Source organism: Castor canadensis, chromosome 8 (assembly GCF_047511655.1).
Source record: "Castor canadensis chromosome 8, mCasCan1.hap1v2, whole genome shotgun sequence".
In the NCBI taxonomy this organism is placed as follows: Eukaryota; Metazoa; Chordata; class Mammalia; order Rodentia; family Castoridae; genus Castor; species Castor canadensis.
Genome location: NC_133393.1, coordinates 138745398 through 138761894, shown reverse-complemented (window position 1 = coordinate 138761894; position 16497 = coordinate 138745398). Strand labels below are relative to the sequence as shown.

At 35.3% G+C, this 16497-nt stretch overlaps 1 protein-coding gene across 4 annotated transcripts in view; it reads left to right on the top strand.

Moving 5' to 3' along the window:
* The first annotated feature begins 960 nt into the window (after positions 1-960).
* Washc3 (WASH complex subunit 3) overlaps positions 961-16497 on the top strand; it is a 92037-nt gene continuing 76500 nt past the window's right edge. For 3 of the 4 annotated variants that reach the window (XM_074084246.1, XM_074084247.1, XM_020185938.2), the window contains exons 1-4: positions 961-1120; positions 1686-1784; positions 11640-11705; positions 14043-14150. In XM_074084246.1, coding sequence (XP_073940347.1) covers positions 1070-1120; positions 1686-1784; positions 11640-11705; positions 14043-14150 — 324 coding nt within the window. In that variant the 5' untranslated portion in view covers positions 961-1069. The remainder of the gene's footprint in view (positions 1121-1685; positions 1785-11639; positions 11706-14042; positions 14151-16497) is intronic. The other variant, XM_020185937.2, reaches the window with a different exon arrangement.

Below are 16497 nucleotides of genomic sequence, written 5' to 3'. Positions count from 1 at the left end.
GGCATTTAAAATTTTTGTTTCTGAAATTTCTTTTTGTTTTTGTTTGTGTGTGTGTGTGTGTGTGTGTGTGTGTGTGTGTGTGTGTGTGTCTGACCATACTTGGCCAAAGCCACATGTAATAAATTTGCACATAAGACAGGCATACTGTATTACACAAACTTAGTTAATAAAGCAGCAGCAGTCTTTGAGAGGAACGACTCCAATTGTGAAAGAAGTTCTGCTATGGAAAAAATGCTGTCAAACAGCATCACATGCTTCAATATTTTGTGAAAAGAAGAGTCAATCAGCACAACATTTCTTGCAGGCAGAGACTATCCTCTTCATATTTTCAGTACTGAGCATCTTGCTTGGTATATAAGAGGTATTCAAACTTTTGGTTAGGTGACTTTTGAATAGCTGGTAAATTGCAGAGACAAAATCCTAATCAAGATCTTCAAATTCCAGGTACAAAGATCCTCCCAGGTCTATTCTGCCTTTTCCATTATCTAAGTAGCAGTCATTTCCATAGCTTTGTGTTTCAACCATAGCTTGACATATTGCATGTCTTGAAGACCTTTGAAGACAGATCTATCTCCTTCAGGGCATAAGCCTCTCCAGTGCAGCAGGCTCAATCTACCAATTTTTGTATTCCTCACAAGGCCTAGCAGAGAATCTGGCGCTAAGAAAAAAAAAAAGTTCAATGAATGACAGAGCTATTTACATAACAGACAGGACAAGTGAAAACCTCAATTGGATGCAGGTATTGACTTTCTTTCTTACCTTTTTTTTTTTTTTTAACCCGTATTTAAGATTTTACAACTAAAAGAGCAGCCTTGCTCCATGCTCCTGTGCAGCATACTGTGAGCTGACGTCACAATCCAGATCAAGAACTACCAATCCCACAATGCCGAGCGAAGGGGCGGGCTCTCCAGGAGCCGCCTCGTAATTGGCGAGCGAAGGCGTTTTCTTCCGGCAGACGAGTCCCGGGGCGGGGACGTGGGGAAGCGTTGGGGCTCTCCTACCGGTTTGGGTGGGGTTTTTGAGAGGAGGGTTTTATGGGCGAGCCCTGGGTCCCCCGCCCGCCGAGGAGATGGATGAGGACGGGCTTCCACTCATGGGGTCAGGCATAGACTTGACCAAGGTTTGTAAGAGAAGGAGTTGAACTTCCGGCGTCCGGGGAGGAGGCTGGGGAAGGGACGCCCGTGTCCCGGGGAGAGGCCACCTCTCCAGGCCCCACCCTGGCCCCCGGCCCGTCGTTTGCGGGCCTCGGAAGAAGAGCCCTCCAGCTCGCCATGAAAGGGAGTCCCTCCTGAGCTAATGAAGGACATAGTGTGCCTCCCAGCCTTTGCTTCCCATGTCACGTGTCCCTACACCCAAGGTTGATCGCTGGGCACAGGCCATTGGCGACCTCTAACATTCTCATTTACTTAGCTCTCAAGTTTGTGGAGGGCGCGGGGTAGGGGGCGGTTATGTGTTGCTTTTACCTACTGAAAGTCAAGCCTATAAATCTAGACCCTATTCTCCAACTTAACTGCACAGCTCCTGTCACTTTCCAACACTCCACCCACGGTTTAGGACTGTCCTCAATTCTTCAAAAAAATTCCTACCACGCAGCAAAATGCCCCGTTATGATATCCAAATATCAAAAAGATTGTACGATGTACTTTTCTCCTTGTAAGAATCATGTTTGTTTTTACATAACACAGGTGCCAGCTATTCAACAGAAAAGAACGGTGGCATTTCTAAATCAATTTGTGGTGCACACTGTACAGTTCCTCAACCGTTTTTCTACAGTTTGTGAGGAGGTAGGTCCTGTGATACTGGTTTATAGAGTAGCCTAGAAATCACCTTGCACTTTTTAGGTTGAAAATGGATTAAAACAAGAATTACAGTCTTTATTTATTTACACATCATGACCTCTTGTCATCCAATTGTGTTAAAATGCCTTATCTCTTTGATTCGGTTTCTATCAATCCTGCACCCCACCTCTGCTGAATTAGGATTCTAGAGGCCTCTGTAAGATAGTTTGGTCAGGCTTATTGTGATTAAAGAGAATAAGAGGAAATCCAAAATTTCACAGTTGACAATTTTTTTTACTTTGAAATTTGGTATTCATTTTCCGACCCCCAATATTTATATTTTAACTATACATTGTTTCAGTTTGTATTAAATTATTTTATGTTCCTTGTTCCAAAAGCAAAAGGGGAAGTGTTGTGGAAACATAGCCTTGACATCAAATATCATGGAAATAAAAATACTTTCTGCAAATAACTTGTGACGTAAGGATTAAGCACCCAGGGGTACCAGATCCATGTACCCCTTCCTCTCTTTTAAAGAACCAAAAAAAAAAAAAAAAAAAAAAAAGAGTATGGAGAGGAAAATGAGGTTGAAACTGAATTTAAGAAAAGAGAAAAAATACATCTGGGACTTTTAGGCAATTCTCAACGTTCTAGTCTGTCATATGCAAGGCATACTATCTGATCTTAGCAAGTAGAGTTTCTGTTAGCTGTGGTACTGTTAATTAAAACTTCATGGAGACAGGTTTTTGTTTTGTTTTTTATAATACTGGGTTTTGAACTCAGGGCCTACACCTTGGGCCACGCCACCAGCTTTGGGTATTTTTGAGATGGGGTCTCTTGAACTATTTGCCTGGGCTGGCTTTGAACTGTGATCCTCCTGTTCTCTGCCTCCTAAGTAGCTAGGATTATAGGCATGAGCCACCAGCACCCTGCTGACACAGGTTTTTTTGTTTGTTTGCTTGCTTGCTTTCCTTTGCCATGCTGGGGATGGAACCCAGGGCCTTCATTGCATGTAGTAGGTAATAGAGTCACTCTGCTCCCTAGCCCCAGGTATTGTTTTTGTTTGTCAGAATTTCTTCTGCCTTCCTGCTGAGACAAATGAAAGTAAAATATGGTAACTGATAGAGTAAGGAGCTCAGTTCAGTGTATTTTATATATTACAAGGCCTGGAAATTAGGTGCTCACTTCCGGTGAGTATTATCTTGTTCTGCTGCTTCTCTAAATAAGATAGAAATTGACTGAACATAAAAACTAGTAAGCAAAGATTTTCACCCTTTGATTTTTATACCAGAGTAGGGGGGAGAAGTACTTGGGGAATATCTCAGGATTATTAGCAGAAAGACTTAAATGCTCAATCTTCATAGTCATCCATCACCAAGTTAAAAAAATAAAACGAAACAAACACAGCTATGAAAGCAATTTGCTTGAGTTGCCCTGGGGCAGAGATAGCCCCTCACCTTTGTAGTCCCTACAACTCTTCCTGCATAAACAGTGCTGTTGACTAGCAACTATATCAAAGGTAACAATTTTCATCTCATCAAAGCCTCATTATTCATGCTTTATCCTCTTTCTGTTACTTTCTCAACTCTCCCTCCACTGTTTTAGCTGTATCACTGTTTCCTAGTACTTCCTTGAACTCTAGGAAAAAGTTTGTTGACCAGAGCCTTCATAGACTATAAATGTAGTCAGTTTCTTTTTCTACTTTTTTTTGGTGGTACTAGGCTTTGAACTCAGGGCATCAGTCTTGCTAGGCAGCTGCTCTACCACTTGAGCTACTCAAGCTACCAGCCCTCCTTTTCTCTTTTTGATATTATATATTTATTTAAATTGACAAGTAAAAATGATATGTCTTTATGGTGTACAACATAATGTTTTGATATTGGTGTACATTGTGGAGTGACTAAATCAGGCTATTTAATATATGCACTACCTCACATAACTCATTTTTTTTTTGATAAGAACACTTACTGTCTTAGCAATTTTTAAGAATAGAATATACTGTGGGCTGAGAATGTAGCTCATTAATAGAGTGTTTGCCTAGCATAAGCAAGGCCTGGCTTCAGATCCCAGCATGGGAAAAAATGATATATGTAATTACTACTAACTGCAGTCACCATAATGTGTATACTAAATCTGTTTGACTTATTTCTCCTGTGTCACTGAAATTTTGTGTGCTTTGACCAGTATTTCCCAAATCCTGTTACCTCCTCCATCCCCAGCTTCTTGTAACATCATTTTACTCTTTTGAGTTTGACTTTTTTATAACCACATATAAGTGAGATAATGTAGTATTTGTCTTTCTGTGCCTGGCTTAGTTTATTCAGCATATTGTCCTCTAGGTTCATCCATGTGATCACAAAGGACAGGATTTTTTTTTAAGGTTAGTTTGTATTCCCTTGTGTATATATATATATATATATATATACTCCATTTTCTTTATCCAGTTCTTCTGTGTAATGGACACTTAGGTTGATTCTCTCTCTTGGCTGTTGTCAATAATGCTGCAATATACACAGAAATACAGATATCTCTTCTACATACTAATTTCAATTCCTTTGGCTGTATACCTAGATTGCAATAGCTGGATCACATGGTAGTTCTATTTTTTATTTTTTTGAGGAGCCTCTGTACTGTTTTCCAAAATGGCTATTCTAATTTGCTTTCCTACTAACAATGTACAACTGCTCCCTTTTCTCCACCTCATTGCTAACACTTGTTATTTATGTCTCTTGCAATAACCCTTCTAACAGATGTGAGGTAGTATTTTGTCATGGCTTTAATTTGTATTTCCTTGATGATTATTGATTTTGAGTATTTTTTCATTTATCTGTTGTCCATTTAAATGTCTTCATTTGACAATTATCTATTCAGGTCTTTTGGTCACTTTTAAAACTGAGGTTATTGTTTTCTTGCTATTGAGTTGTTAGAATTCCTTATAAATTTCAGATATTAACACCTCATTAGATGAGGTATGGTTTGCAAATATCTTGTCTCATTCCATAGGTTGTATCTTAACCCTGTTGAGAGTTTCCTTTCCTGTGTAGACTTTTTGGTTTCATTACATTTGCTGATTTTTCTTTTGTTGCCTCTACTCTAGGGATCAAATCTAGAAAAATCTTTGCCCACACCAATATCATACATAAAACTTTCATGTTTTTTTCTTCTTGTTTCACAGGTTCAGGTCTTAACATTTAAGTTTTCAATGCTGTGTGTGTGTGTGTGTGTGTGTGTGTGTGTTACTTGTTTGCTTTTTGTTCTTTTGAGACACAGTCTCACTATGTGCCCCAGAGTGGCATTGAACTTATCCTCCTGCCTCAGCCTCCCAAGAGCTGAGATTTTATGTATGCACCATCACATCTGGCCTTATGTTGCTTTTTCTATATGGTGTGACATGAGAGACTAAAGGAGATCCAACACCATTTATTGAAGATTGTTCTTTCCCTATTATGTGTTCTTGGCATTTTGTTCAAAATCAACCATAAATATGTGGATTTATTTCTGGACACTTTTCTGTTCCATTGGTCTGTGTCGGTACTATGCTGTTCTGGTTACTTTAGCAATGTAGTAGATTTCTTTCTGCTCAGGATTGTTTTTGGCTTGCATTTCCATACAAATTTTACAATGTTTTTTCTATTTCTGTGAAAAATGTTTTATCTAATTCTGTAGAATTTTGATAGGGATTGCATTTAATCTTTAAGTTACTTTGGATAGTACAGGTATTTTAACAATTTTGACATGTTCACAATGTTAATTATTCTAGTCCATGAACTCAGGGTATCTTTCCATTTATTTGTGTCTGATTTATTTCATCAGTATTTTACAGCTTTTGGCATACAGATCTTTGTGCCTGGAGATTGGATCCAGTGGGTTGGGCCTGTTGATTGGCCCCACAGCATTGATAGACCTAGGGGTGAATCTACAAGGGGCTATCCTAAAGCCTGGCTCCACAAGGGCTGACCTGATTGGGGTAGGCCTTGAGCCTAAGTCTACAGAGTTTGGCCAGACATTAGGTCAGGCCTGGGTCCTATGTTCACTATGGCTGACTTGGAGTTTGAGTCTGCAGGGGTGATCCAGTAGCCTTGGTCCATGGGGGCCTATCACCAGGGTCTACTTTGAATTCAAAGTAGACCCTGGGTCTGCTGGGCTAGTCTGGTGCTGTGGTCTGAAGCAAAAGCCCAATGCTCACTTCTCTCCTTCTCCAAGTGAAGGATTTTTCCCCCTCCATGCTGTGCTGCTTGGCACTGGGGAAGGTATGACAGCAGTTTTCTGAAGCTGCCCTTCCCTCTTCAATGTACTTTTTCTTATTTCAGTGTACACCCAAGTGCTGTATTCTCTCACTTGTTTTCCTTTGCTCTTGTGAAAAAGTGTTTTCATGTGTGAGTAGTTGATCAAGTTGATGTTTCTGCTGGTGAACAAGTGCTGGAAAGTATGCCACCATCTTGCTGGTGTCCATCCCTTTTATTCATGTATGATAATCTGGGGTTGACTGTGACATATTTACAGTTTATATTTTGGCACTTTGGATATTTATGTGGGTTGATTGCTCAGTAAGATGACAATAACTAATATTTATTGTATGCTTCTTCTGGGTTAGGCATTGTATTAAGTGCTTTACATATATGTAATCATCACAGTCCAGGCCTTTGAGAGACATCCAACCATCCCGCTTGTGTAGATACACAAACTAAGATGTGGAGAATTTAAAATTATTTGCTCATTTATTCATTTAACATGTATTTGTTGCTGCCCCCTAGTGGCTTGAACTCACAGCAGTAACAGATACAAAGTGGCAGAATTAGGATTCTGACTCTGGTCTACTAATTGGAAAAGCTAAAAACATCTGCCTGTTCTCTATATTGCACCTTCATATCTGAATAAGAAGCATGATTACATCACTTGCAAGAGATAGAATACAGTGTCTTCTTTATAGCTATTTCAGAATCGATTTTTTAGATTTATGTTGTTTGCTATGCCAGATCTATTTAATGTCTTTTTTTGACGTTATAAATTCTAAGAATATGTTTATTCAAATGCAAAGTGCCACTTTTTCCCAAGTTAAAATCAGTGTGACTTCTTGAAATGTTTTTTAATTGGTTAATAGCATCTACTAGGTCTGTATTCCTTGTTTATTGAAAGCCTTAAACAAGAACCAATGTGACTGTACCTCAACAACAAAAAAATGAGTCTCAGCTGTTAGTTTTTGAACTGGAAGTGAACTGGGGGAAAAAAGGAAGCTTCTTTTTCCTCTGCATGATCTGATTTGAATGAAACTTAAACTGTAACACTTTCAGTCACAGCTAAACTCAAACTGGAATTTAATTTGAAACAAATTACTAGGGTTCTTCATCAGTTACACTATCTTTTAGAATACTCTACTAAAGAGAGGAGGCTGTAACTATTCTGTGAAGAATTCAACTCTTTGGAAACTTTCTCCATACTAGACTACTTTGTAACTTTTCTATGGCTGATGAGATCACAGGACAGAGAAAGGAGATCTAAGTTAGAGTTATTTAGGGTCCTTTCTTCTTCCTTCATAAATAGAATACTGGATTTAAAATCATTTCTTTGATATTCTAATTTTTTTTCTAAATTTAAGTGCAGGCAAAAGTGCTGAGAATTCTCATACTATCTAAAAAAATTAGAGTATTAATCTTCTGTGTCCAATTTCTAAGCCCACCATTGAACTTAATCTTTACCCAGCTAATGCTTTGCCTAGAACCTTATTTTTGCTGCCTCTTACAGTGGCTAGGATTAAGTATGAGATGGAGCTTAATAAAATCATTGATCCCTTCCCTTTCTGGATTCAAGGATATATATAACACAGTGGAATGTGTCAAAAGATTTTAAAATACTGTTTCTTTAGAATAACATTCACATTTATTTTACTTTTTAGTTTTAAAATTAATTATGCACATGTCATTTTTTTCTACTGGGGTCTTACTGTTTGCCTTTTTTCTATTGGAGTCATCACTGTGATGAATCCTAAATACATATACATACATACAAAGAGTATTAAGTTGTTACACATTTTCCTCATTAGCCTATTATTGTTCATGATGTTTGTTTGTAACTATAAAGAAGTTTATTATTGACAAGATTTTTTTCTTGCTCTACTTTACCCTTAAGTCTTTCACCAACTTATCAGACTTTCATATACTCATTTACAGGTTTATGATAATATAATAGAAGTAATTACCTTGTTGGTTTAATTACTACTAGAATACTGAAATTCAGTTTCTAAATCTATTTCCCCAAAGCATCACTTCTTTTTTAGAGAAGTGGGTATGTAAACTGGATATTTTATAATAATAAAAATTATTCTGAGTTATTAATTAACCTTTTCTAGAATTGTTTTTTGAGACTCTCAAATGTTAAATGTTATCTGAAAATGTACAATGTTTCTTAAAATACCCTGAGTCCCTCAAATGAATTTTTAAACTAGGCTATTTGGACAATTTTTTGGAAGTTAGAATAGTATAAAACTAAGCTAAGTTTTCTCTTGAGACAATCTTTACATTAGTCAACCTAGTTATGACATAAGTCATAGTAGCAGTAGTAAGGAAAAGATTTGAGATACCAATCCCCTCAATTATTTTAAATTTAGAAAAAGTATTTTCAAACTATCAAAAATATTCAGATAAATGATTAAAAATGCTTAATGTTTACATCACTGTGTTTTATGTCTCACATGGATAAAACATACAGTCTTGTTGTTTTATTATAAAAATGGGTCATTTCATTTTGGTGAGGTTTTAACTGTAGTAGATGAGAGTCAAAATGAGTGCCAAGGCAAAAAGATAGCTACACCAGACTAATCTGTATTTTTAAAAAAAAATCCCAAAAGGAGAACTATTGCTTGGAAAAGTATCATTTTTTTTTCTCTAGGTATCTTCAGTCTTTATCAACAAATGGTTTTCCAAGTAAATATTTTCATCCTTAGTCCTTTCTTTATGAGGATCTGTATTTCAGTCCTGTCTTTCCTGTGTGACATTCACTTGAGAGCCCCTTTAGTTACAAGTGAGTTTTATGATCCAATCCTAAGAATTTTTAATACTAATTTTTAAAAGTAGCTCCAGATAAATGGCATCTTTCATAGTAAATTTATCAAGATAAGAAAAGTTTGATTCCTAGTACATATAGCACAGTAACATCTTAGAGAGCAGACTAATCATTTATTAACTTTGGATAACAAAAGTTCTGTCTGTGTAATCCCTAAGAATTTATCATTATCATATAGCAATGCAAAATTCTCTCAAAAGTAGTATCTGGTAAGAATATTGACTCTGGAGTTGAAGTGTTTGAATTCAAGTTATTTTACTCAGCTTTTTTCTTATCTGTAAAATTATCATATAGTTCCTACTTTATAGATTTGGTGTGAGTTCAAATGATATGCTGCATATAAATGTATCATACATAAATGATCAAATGTTTACAATGATTATGGTTATTTCTTAAAAGTACATATTGTCAGAGGCATGGCTTAAGTGATAGAATGCCTACCCACCCCGAGGCCCTGAGTTCAAATCCCAGTACCACCCCCAAAATAAAAATATATATTGATTTGGATACATTGAAATATAAAAATTAAATTTTGAATTCATTTTTCACACTGTTTTGTATTCACTTTACTCAAACCACTGTATTCATTTTAATAAATTGAAATTTTTCATTTTGCAAAGTGAATTGAAAGACTGATTAAACTTGCCAAAATTGAATTTTCATGGTTTTCAGGAATACACCTATAATTAGGAGAGGAATTCATCCATGATATGTTTTGTAATATGTATTTATGTTTACATAAAAGCCATATATGAACAAATCCTAGAAGTCAAGGTTGAATTTAGCTTCCATGCCACTAAAACTAGATTTTGTCAGTGCATGCTTCTAATTCAGCCCAGGAGGCTGAGGCAGGAAAATCACCAACTCACTGTCATCCTGGGTTACATAACAAGACCCTGTCTCAAAAACAGACAGCAACAACAACCAAAAAGCAAAAACAAACAAACAAAATCCCTGGATTCTGATACTTTATTTCTAGATTGCATCCTTGTGGTTATCAAGATGATTATCTTAAAAATGTGTTCTGTATCCCAGCTCTTTCTATTAGATGTAAGAAAGGATATGATACCATAACAAAGTACAGAATGCAAGTTAAATAAAATTAAACTTATCTTTCTCATATATCAGTCTGGCTGATCTAAATTTTCAGAGCTCCTGTTAAATAATATCATCCAAGAACAGTTTCTTACTGTTGCTCCACCATTCTCTGAGGCATTTCTTTCTTTTGCTCTCTCCTTCTCTCTCTCTCTCTCTCTTTTTTTTTTTTTTTGCAGTACTGGAGTTTGAGCTCAGAGCTTCATGCTTGCTTGCTTGGTTGGTGCCCTACCACTTGAGTCATGCCCCAGCCCTTTTTTTCAGTTGTTCTTCAGGTAGGGGCTTGTGTTTTTGCCTCGGGCCAGTCTCAGACCATAACCTTCCTATTTATGGCCTCCTGTATCACTGGGATCTCAGGCTTGTGCCACCATGCCCAGCTTGTTGATTGAGATGGGTTCTTGCTAACTTTTTACTTGGGTTGGCCTCAAACTTCAGTCCTTCTGATCTTTGCCTCCTGACTAGCTGAGATTATAGGTGTATGCCACCATACTAGGCCCCTAAAGTTTTTTTTAACTTCAAGATCAAAGATGGGATGTTAACACATCTATATTCCAACTTAGATGAAAAGAGGCAAAATATAAGAGCACAGCTTTTCTTTAAATTGCAGATGACAGAGCCAAGCACAGTGGCTTATGCCTATTGACACATCTACTTGGGAGGCTGAGGCAGGGGACTTCCCTTGAGACCAAAAGTTCAAGGCTGGCCTGTGGAAGACAGCAACATTCAACAGAAGTGTCCTGTTAAGAAACACTAACTCCTTTCTGGCTGCTTTCGGTATTTTACTCCTAATTGTGGGCAATGACCATTTTTTAGGGTGTTAAAATTCTTCAGTAAGGATTTTGATAATATCCTAGACAGCAAACAATCCTGCCATCTGCTCTTAGTCTGTGACTGAATGTGATAATGTTCATGCTGGGGGTTTTAAATAAATGTCCTTAGGAATCATAATTTATAATGTTACTGTTATTTACGTGGGAGTATATATGTGTGGATTTAATTGTACAGAGTAATTAGAACATGCTAAGCTCTTTGTTCTAGTTTATCTTGGACTTTGATGATAATTTACTTCTTTTTAGTACTCTTAAGTTTTCCCAAAATTAACTGTTATTTTCATTCTTTTACTTTTCAAACTTGAGAAATTTGCACTTAGGATGAATTGTTTATGTTTACATGTTTAAGTAATTTATAAAGGCAGATCATATTTCAGGCCATCTTTGGCTAATTTTTATTCTTTCTCTTGTTTTCTATGAAGAATTCACTATTAAGCGCCTGTTAAGTTTTATGTGCTGTTCTTGGAACTGAGGGTACAGCAGTGAACAAAGGACTGGAAGGGTTGAGTTTATATTTTGGTCCAAATGATTGTTTGTTGTTCTGGTAATGAGTTTGCTAAAGCTGAAAATGTAACTTTTTTATTCATGAGTATTATTTTTATAAAATAACTATGAAGCATTCTAATAATATTAATAGAATATTTGAGTTCCCATTCCTAGTCATATAAATAATACAATAGTATATTCAAAAATGAAAACACTTAAACCACAGTTTATTGCTCTTTATTGTTGTTCTTGGCGGTGCTGGGGTTTGAACTTTGGCCCTTCTCTTTCTAAGCAAACATCTACTACTTGAGCCATGCTCTCAGCCCTCTGTTACTCTTTTAAATAGTTTTAATCAAAGACTTTTCACATGTTTCTAATTTTTCTTTTCTAGAAACTGGCAGACCTTTCTCTTCGTATCCAACAGATTGAAACAACTCTCAATATTTTGGATGCAAAGGTTTGTGTTTATGAATATACAGCACGAACTTTGCTGTAGATATACCATCCTTCTCAGTCATATTTAATTTTAATTGCATTTAAGAATGAATTCAGTTTAACTTTTACATCTATGAAGTAGAACAATATTATGTATTTTTAAATTTTTGTTGAAATTGAAAGGAAATGTTAATCGTTATAAACCATTAACTGAATCTTTTTAAATGTCCACATGGATTGAGATTTCTTTCATTATGTTAGTCAGAAGCAAAGGTAACATGTTAACAAATCGAGCTATTATATAGTTCACTTGATAGAAAATTCAAAATTACTTCAACGGTTAACATGTAATAACATAGTATTTATATAAAATTCAGATTTCTCTAGAGTAAAATTTACAGACAATGTCAGACATTTTCCATTTGCAAATATCTTACATGCTAATGAAGAATACCAGTTTGATGTTACAAATTGCTAAGAGTTAACTGGGAAAAATAGAAAGCTGTTTTGATTTGAAAGCCTAATGATTTTGATAAATAATAGTGACATATTTGGTTTTAACTTGGTTTCATTTTTAATATTGTACACGTGTAAAGTAAGGGAAACACATTTTTGTGACTTTATCCTTTTATCCTTCCCAAATGGTACCACGTAAAGTATACAATTTTTATGTTTTTATATATCAGTTTAAAAATAAATTTAATTTCAAAATTTAAAGAATTGTCCAAAATATTTATTGAACATTCATAAGGAAGAAGAATGATACTGATATCTTTAGAACAAGAAGAAAAATGTATACTGGGTACTCTTTACATCGTCTGTGGACTCCAGCAACTGTGTTCCTCTCAGAATGTTTCTCCAGCTTAGTAATTTAGTATACCTGCCTTGAACATGTTTTAGATATTCTCCTACAAGTCATACCCACTTGAAACTCTTTGGACCATAGCCACCATGCTAAGTACTGTCATCAGTCAACAGGTATCAATGAGTAATGCTATCTGAGATCTTATTACCATTGGTTTTTTCATTATTTATTATGTCTTATTTTACTGTTTAGGAATTCTCATGGAATTATATTCCAAGGTCAGAAGTTAAATTATCGTGTGGACAAGTTAACCTTACTTATTTCCATGGCATAGAGTTAACTCCCACAGTTAACCTAATATCTTACAAATGCATGTCATTGATTACCAAGATAAAATCAGAAAAGAAGATTTGTATAGATCTTGCAAATCTAACCTGAAATACTGACAATATTTATTGTGTATGAGAAACAATATATTTTAGGAACATTCAGTGATAAATGAAAAATGAGGTTTGTAAGGCATTAAGATATCAAGAATTTTGTTATATTCAAAATAATTAAAACTTTAAAATGTTCTAAAGTGCACATTTTTTACTAAGCATTTTAATAAAAAAGTTTTACAACAATTTTAGAAGGTAAATTTTCTTATCCCCACTATGGGTGAGAAACATGAAGGCATAGAAGAACTAGCCAAAGAGGCCACATAGCTTGTGAGTGGTAGGGCTGGCTTCATCTTAAACTGATGCAGCCTGGCTTCAAAGCCCATCCTCTCAGTCCTTACATTAGAAAAAGGACTATATATTTCAAAAATAACTTATGTATATTTCAAAAATAACTTATGTGTATTTCAAAAACAACTTCTAAGAATGGTTATAAGCCAAATTACATTCCTGAGAAATTGTCCGAAAGTATGTTATTTGTGAATGTCGTCCACTTTTTAGTTTAATGGCCTGGAGAATTAAAGGTGAGATCTCATGAAGTTAGGTGCCAGTGGCTCACACCTGTAATCTTAGCTACTTGGGAGGGAGATCAGGAGGATAGTAGTTCTAAGCCACCCCAGGCAAATAGTTCTCGAAACCCTATTTTGAAATACCCAATACAAAAAATGGCTGGCACAGTGACACAAGTGGTAGAGCACCTGCCTAGCAAATGTGAGGCCCTGAGTTCAAATCCTAGTACCAAAAAAGAATGAGATTTGATGGATGCCTAAAATTTATGTAGGCTTTAAACTTCATACAACTATTAAAAAGCACACATGTGCTCTGTGCCAGTGGTTCACGCCTTTAATCCTAGCTACTCAGGAGGCAGAGATCAGAAGGCTCAAAGTTCAAGGTCAGCCTGGACAAATAGTTCACAAGACCCTATCTCAATAATACCCAACACGAAAGAGGACTGGCAAGCGACTCAAGTGGTAGAATACTTGCCTCCCAAGAGTGAAGCCCTGAGTTCAAATGCCAGCACCACCAATAAAAGCACACATATATACATGTAAGAACTGTTTTATTTACATACCTAAATTGTCTTCATATGCCGACACTAATTTGCTTTTCTCAGTTGTCTTCTATCCCAGGCCTAGATGATGTCACATTTGAAGTATCTCCTTTACATGTCACTAGTGTCACAAATGGATCACATTCTGAAATCACTTCAGAGAAATCACAGGTAAGTATTTAAGTTCCAAGAAACATGAGCAGATCTTCTCAATTGAACCTAATACATCTATACTTAGATCTTAGAAGGAAGAAGTTACAGAAATGTGAAACTTCTTAACAGTAAAGTTATAAAACTTTAAGATAGAAAAGGAAGTTTGAGAAAAACACTCAGCTGTTTTGTTATTCTGAAGGGCTTCCCAAAGTTAATATTTTCTTTGCCTATAAAAAAGAAAATCGGTCTACACAGGAAAAAAACTTAAATTGCTTCTTCAAGTTCACTATGGAATTATTTTAGGTTCTTTTAAAATATTATAAAAATTGTAAGCATACACAAAAATAGAATAATAAAATGAATACTGAGAGGCCCTTATCCAGATTCACCAGTTAAGATTTTTCATCTATCTTTTTTTGTTACTTGCTGAAATGAATCCCAGGCATCATGTCATTTTACCCTTGCATAATTCCTTGAGCATCTCTGGGAAGTTTTGACATTTTCTTATATAATGTTTTTTCTTACATAAATGCTTTTAACCTTATTTTTATCATATATAATATAATTAACAGCAATTCCCTGGTGTCATTTAACTCTGCTGTATGTCCCATGAGCTAGCTGCATGGGCATCACCTGGGGACTTGGTAGAAATGAAGAATCTCAAACTCTACCCTGATTTGTTTGAATCAGGATCCTGGTAAGAGCTACACCTTACATTTGGCTCTTACATATTAATGTTCTTTTATACTTCTGTATAAATTTAAAAGTTTTACTACTTTTTGTTTTAAATAAAAATTCTTATTTGAGAACAGGCATCTTCATGAGATATTGACCTGAAATAAAATAATCACCAAATTGGTGGCCACCAAAGTAATACTAAGTAAATAGCTTTCCTATATAATTGAATTCTGCATTTCTACCTAGAAGTACTTGTCACAGGATATTTTGTAGGTAATAATGATGTTGACAGTGATGTTAATAGTTAACACTTAAAGAATGCTTACTGTGTGCCAGGGATGCACATTTCTAAGTGCTTCCCATAAATTAATTAATTTAATCCCACCATAGCTCTGTGATTCAAGTATAGTTAGCCCTCTGTACTCATGGGTTCAGCATCTGTGGATTCAACCAATCACAGATTGAAAGTATCCAGAATAAAATTATGTCTCTATTGAAGGTGTCCAGACTTTTTTGTTGTCATTATTCCTTGAGCAATGCAACAACTATTTACATTGTATTAGGCATTATAAGTAATCTAGAGATGACTAAAGTGTACTAGGAGATGTGCATAGGTTAAATTCAAATGCTCTGCCATTTTATGTAAGGGACTTGAGCATCTGCAGATTCCAATATCCTCAGGGGTCCTAGAGCCAGTCCTTCACAGATACTGAGGACAACTGTACTATTTTATCTGTCTTACCTTACAGAGCATGCAGAAGTTAAGTAAATTGCTCTGAAGGTCAAATAATAATATGAGAGCTATAATTTTAACCCAGGAAGTCTGGTGCTAGGAGTTCTAGCTTTTTCCTGCTACATTTTATTACGCTATCTCCAGTACTTGTGTTCAATTCATTAAATTTACTGAAGATGTTTGGTATGAGGCCCTGTGAAAGGAGGCATATATTCAGATATGGTATGTATGGGGGAAATGAATTTGATGATTATTTGCTCAATAACAATTGGGTATTAGAAAATTTAACCTCCATTTAATTAATGTAGTAAATTCCATTATGGAGGCCATTAGAGTTTAAATTTAACCTGCAAGAGATCTAGATGTTGTGGAGGAGTTTAGCAGGGTTCTCTAAATTAAATATGGACTGCCTGTTTTCAAAAGCAAGGCATCTTAAAGAATATTAAGAAAGAATTTCCACTCAACTTAGTGGTTATTTTTTGGTGAATACAGTTGTCATGTTTATATAAAAATTTTCAATATTCTCTAACTTAATATTAATTTCTCCAGGTACTATTATAAAGGCAATCTATAGTATGTATTTAGGACTTCCATGTAGTTGTGTTGGTCTTTGCCTATTTAGGTACCAAAAATTGATTAGCAGTAATTATACCTGAATTTCTTAATTTGCTTTTCCGATTCAGAATCATCTGTTATATTTCTGACAATTTTTAAGTTATGTATGAATTTAGAATATTTATAAATGTTCTGTTGGCTTCCTGCATTTAAAACATTGTGGTAAAGTTTTGTGTTAATCAGCTTAATAAAATAATATTATGTTTATACTAATATTACATGTTAATATTAAAATCAACTTCTCATTTCTTCTTCATTGTTAGTAATTGGTATATTTATGTAAAATATTTTGAAATGGGCTTAAGTAGTTCTTTACCCATCATTTTCATTGTTACTATA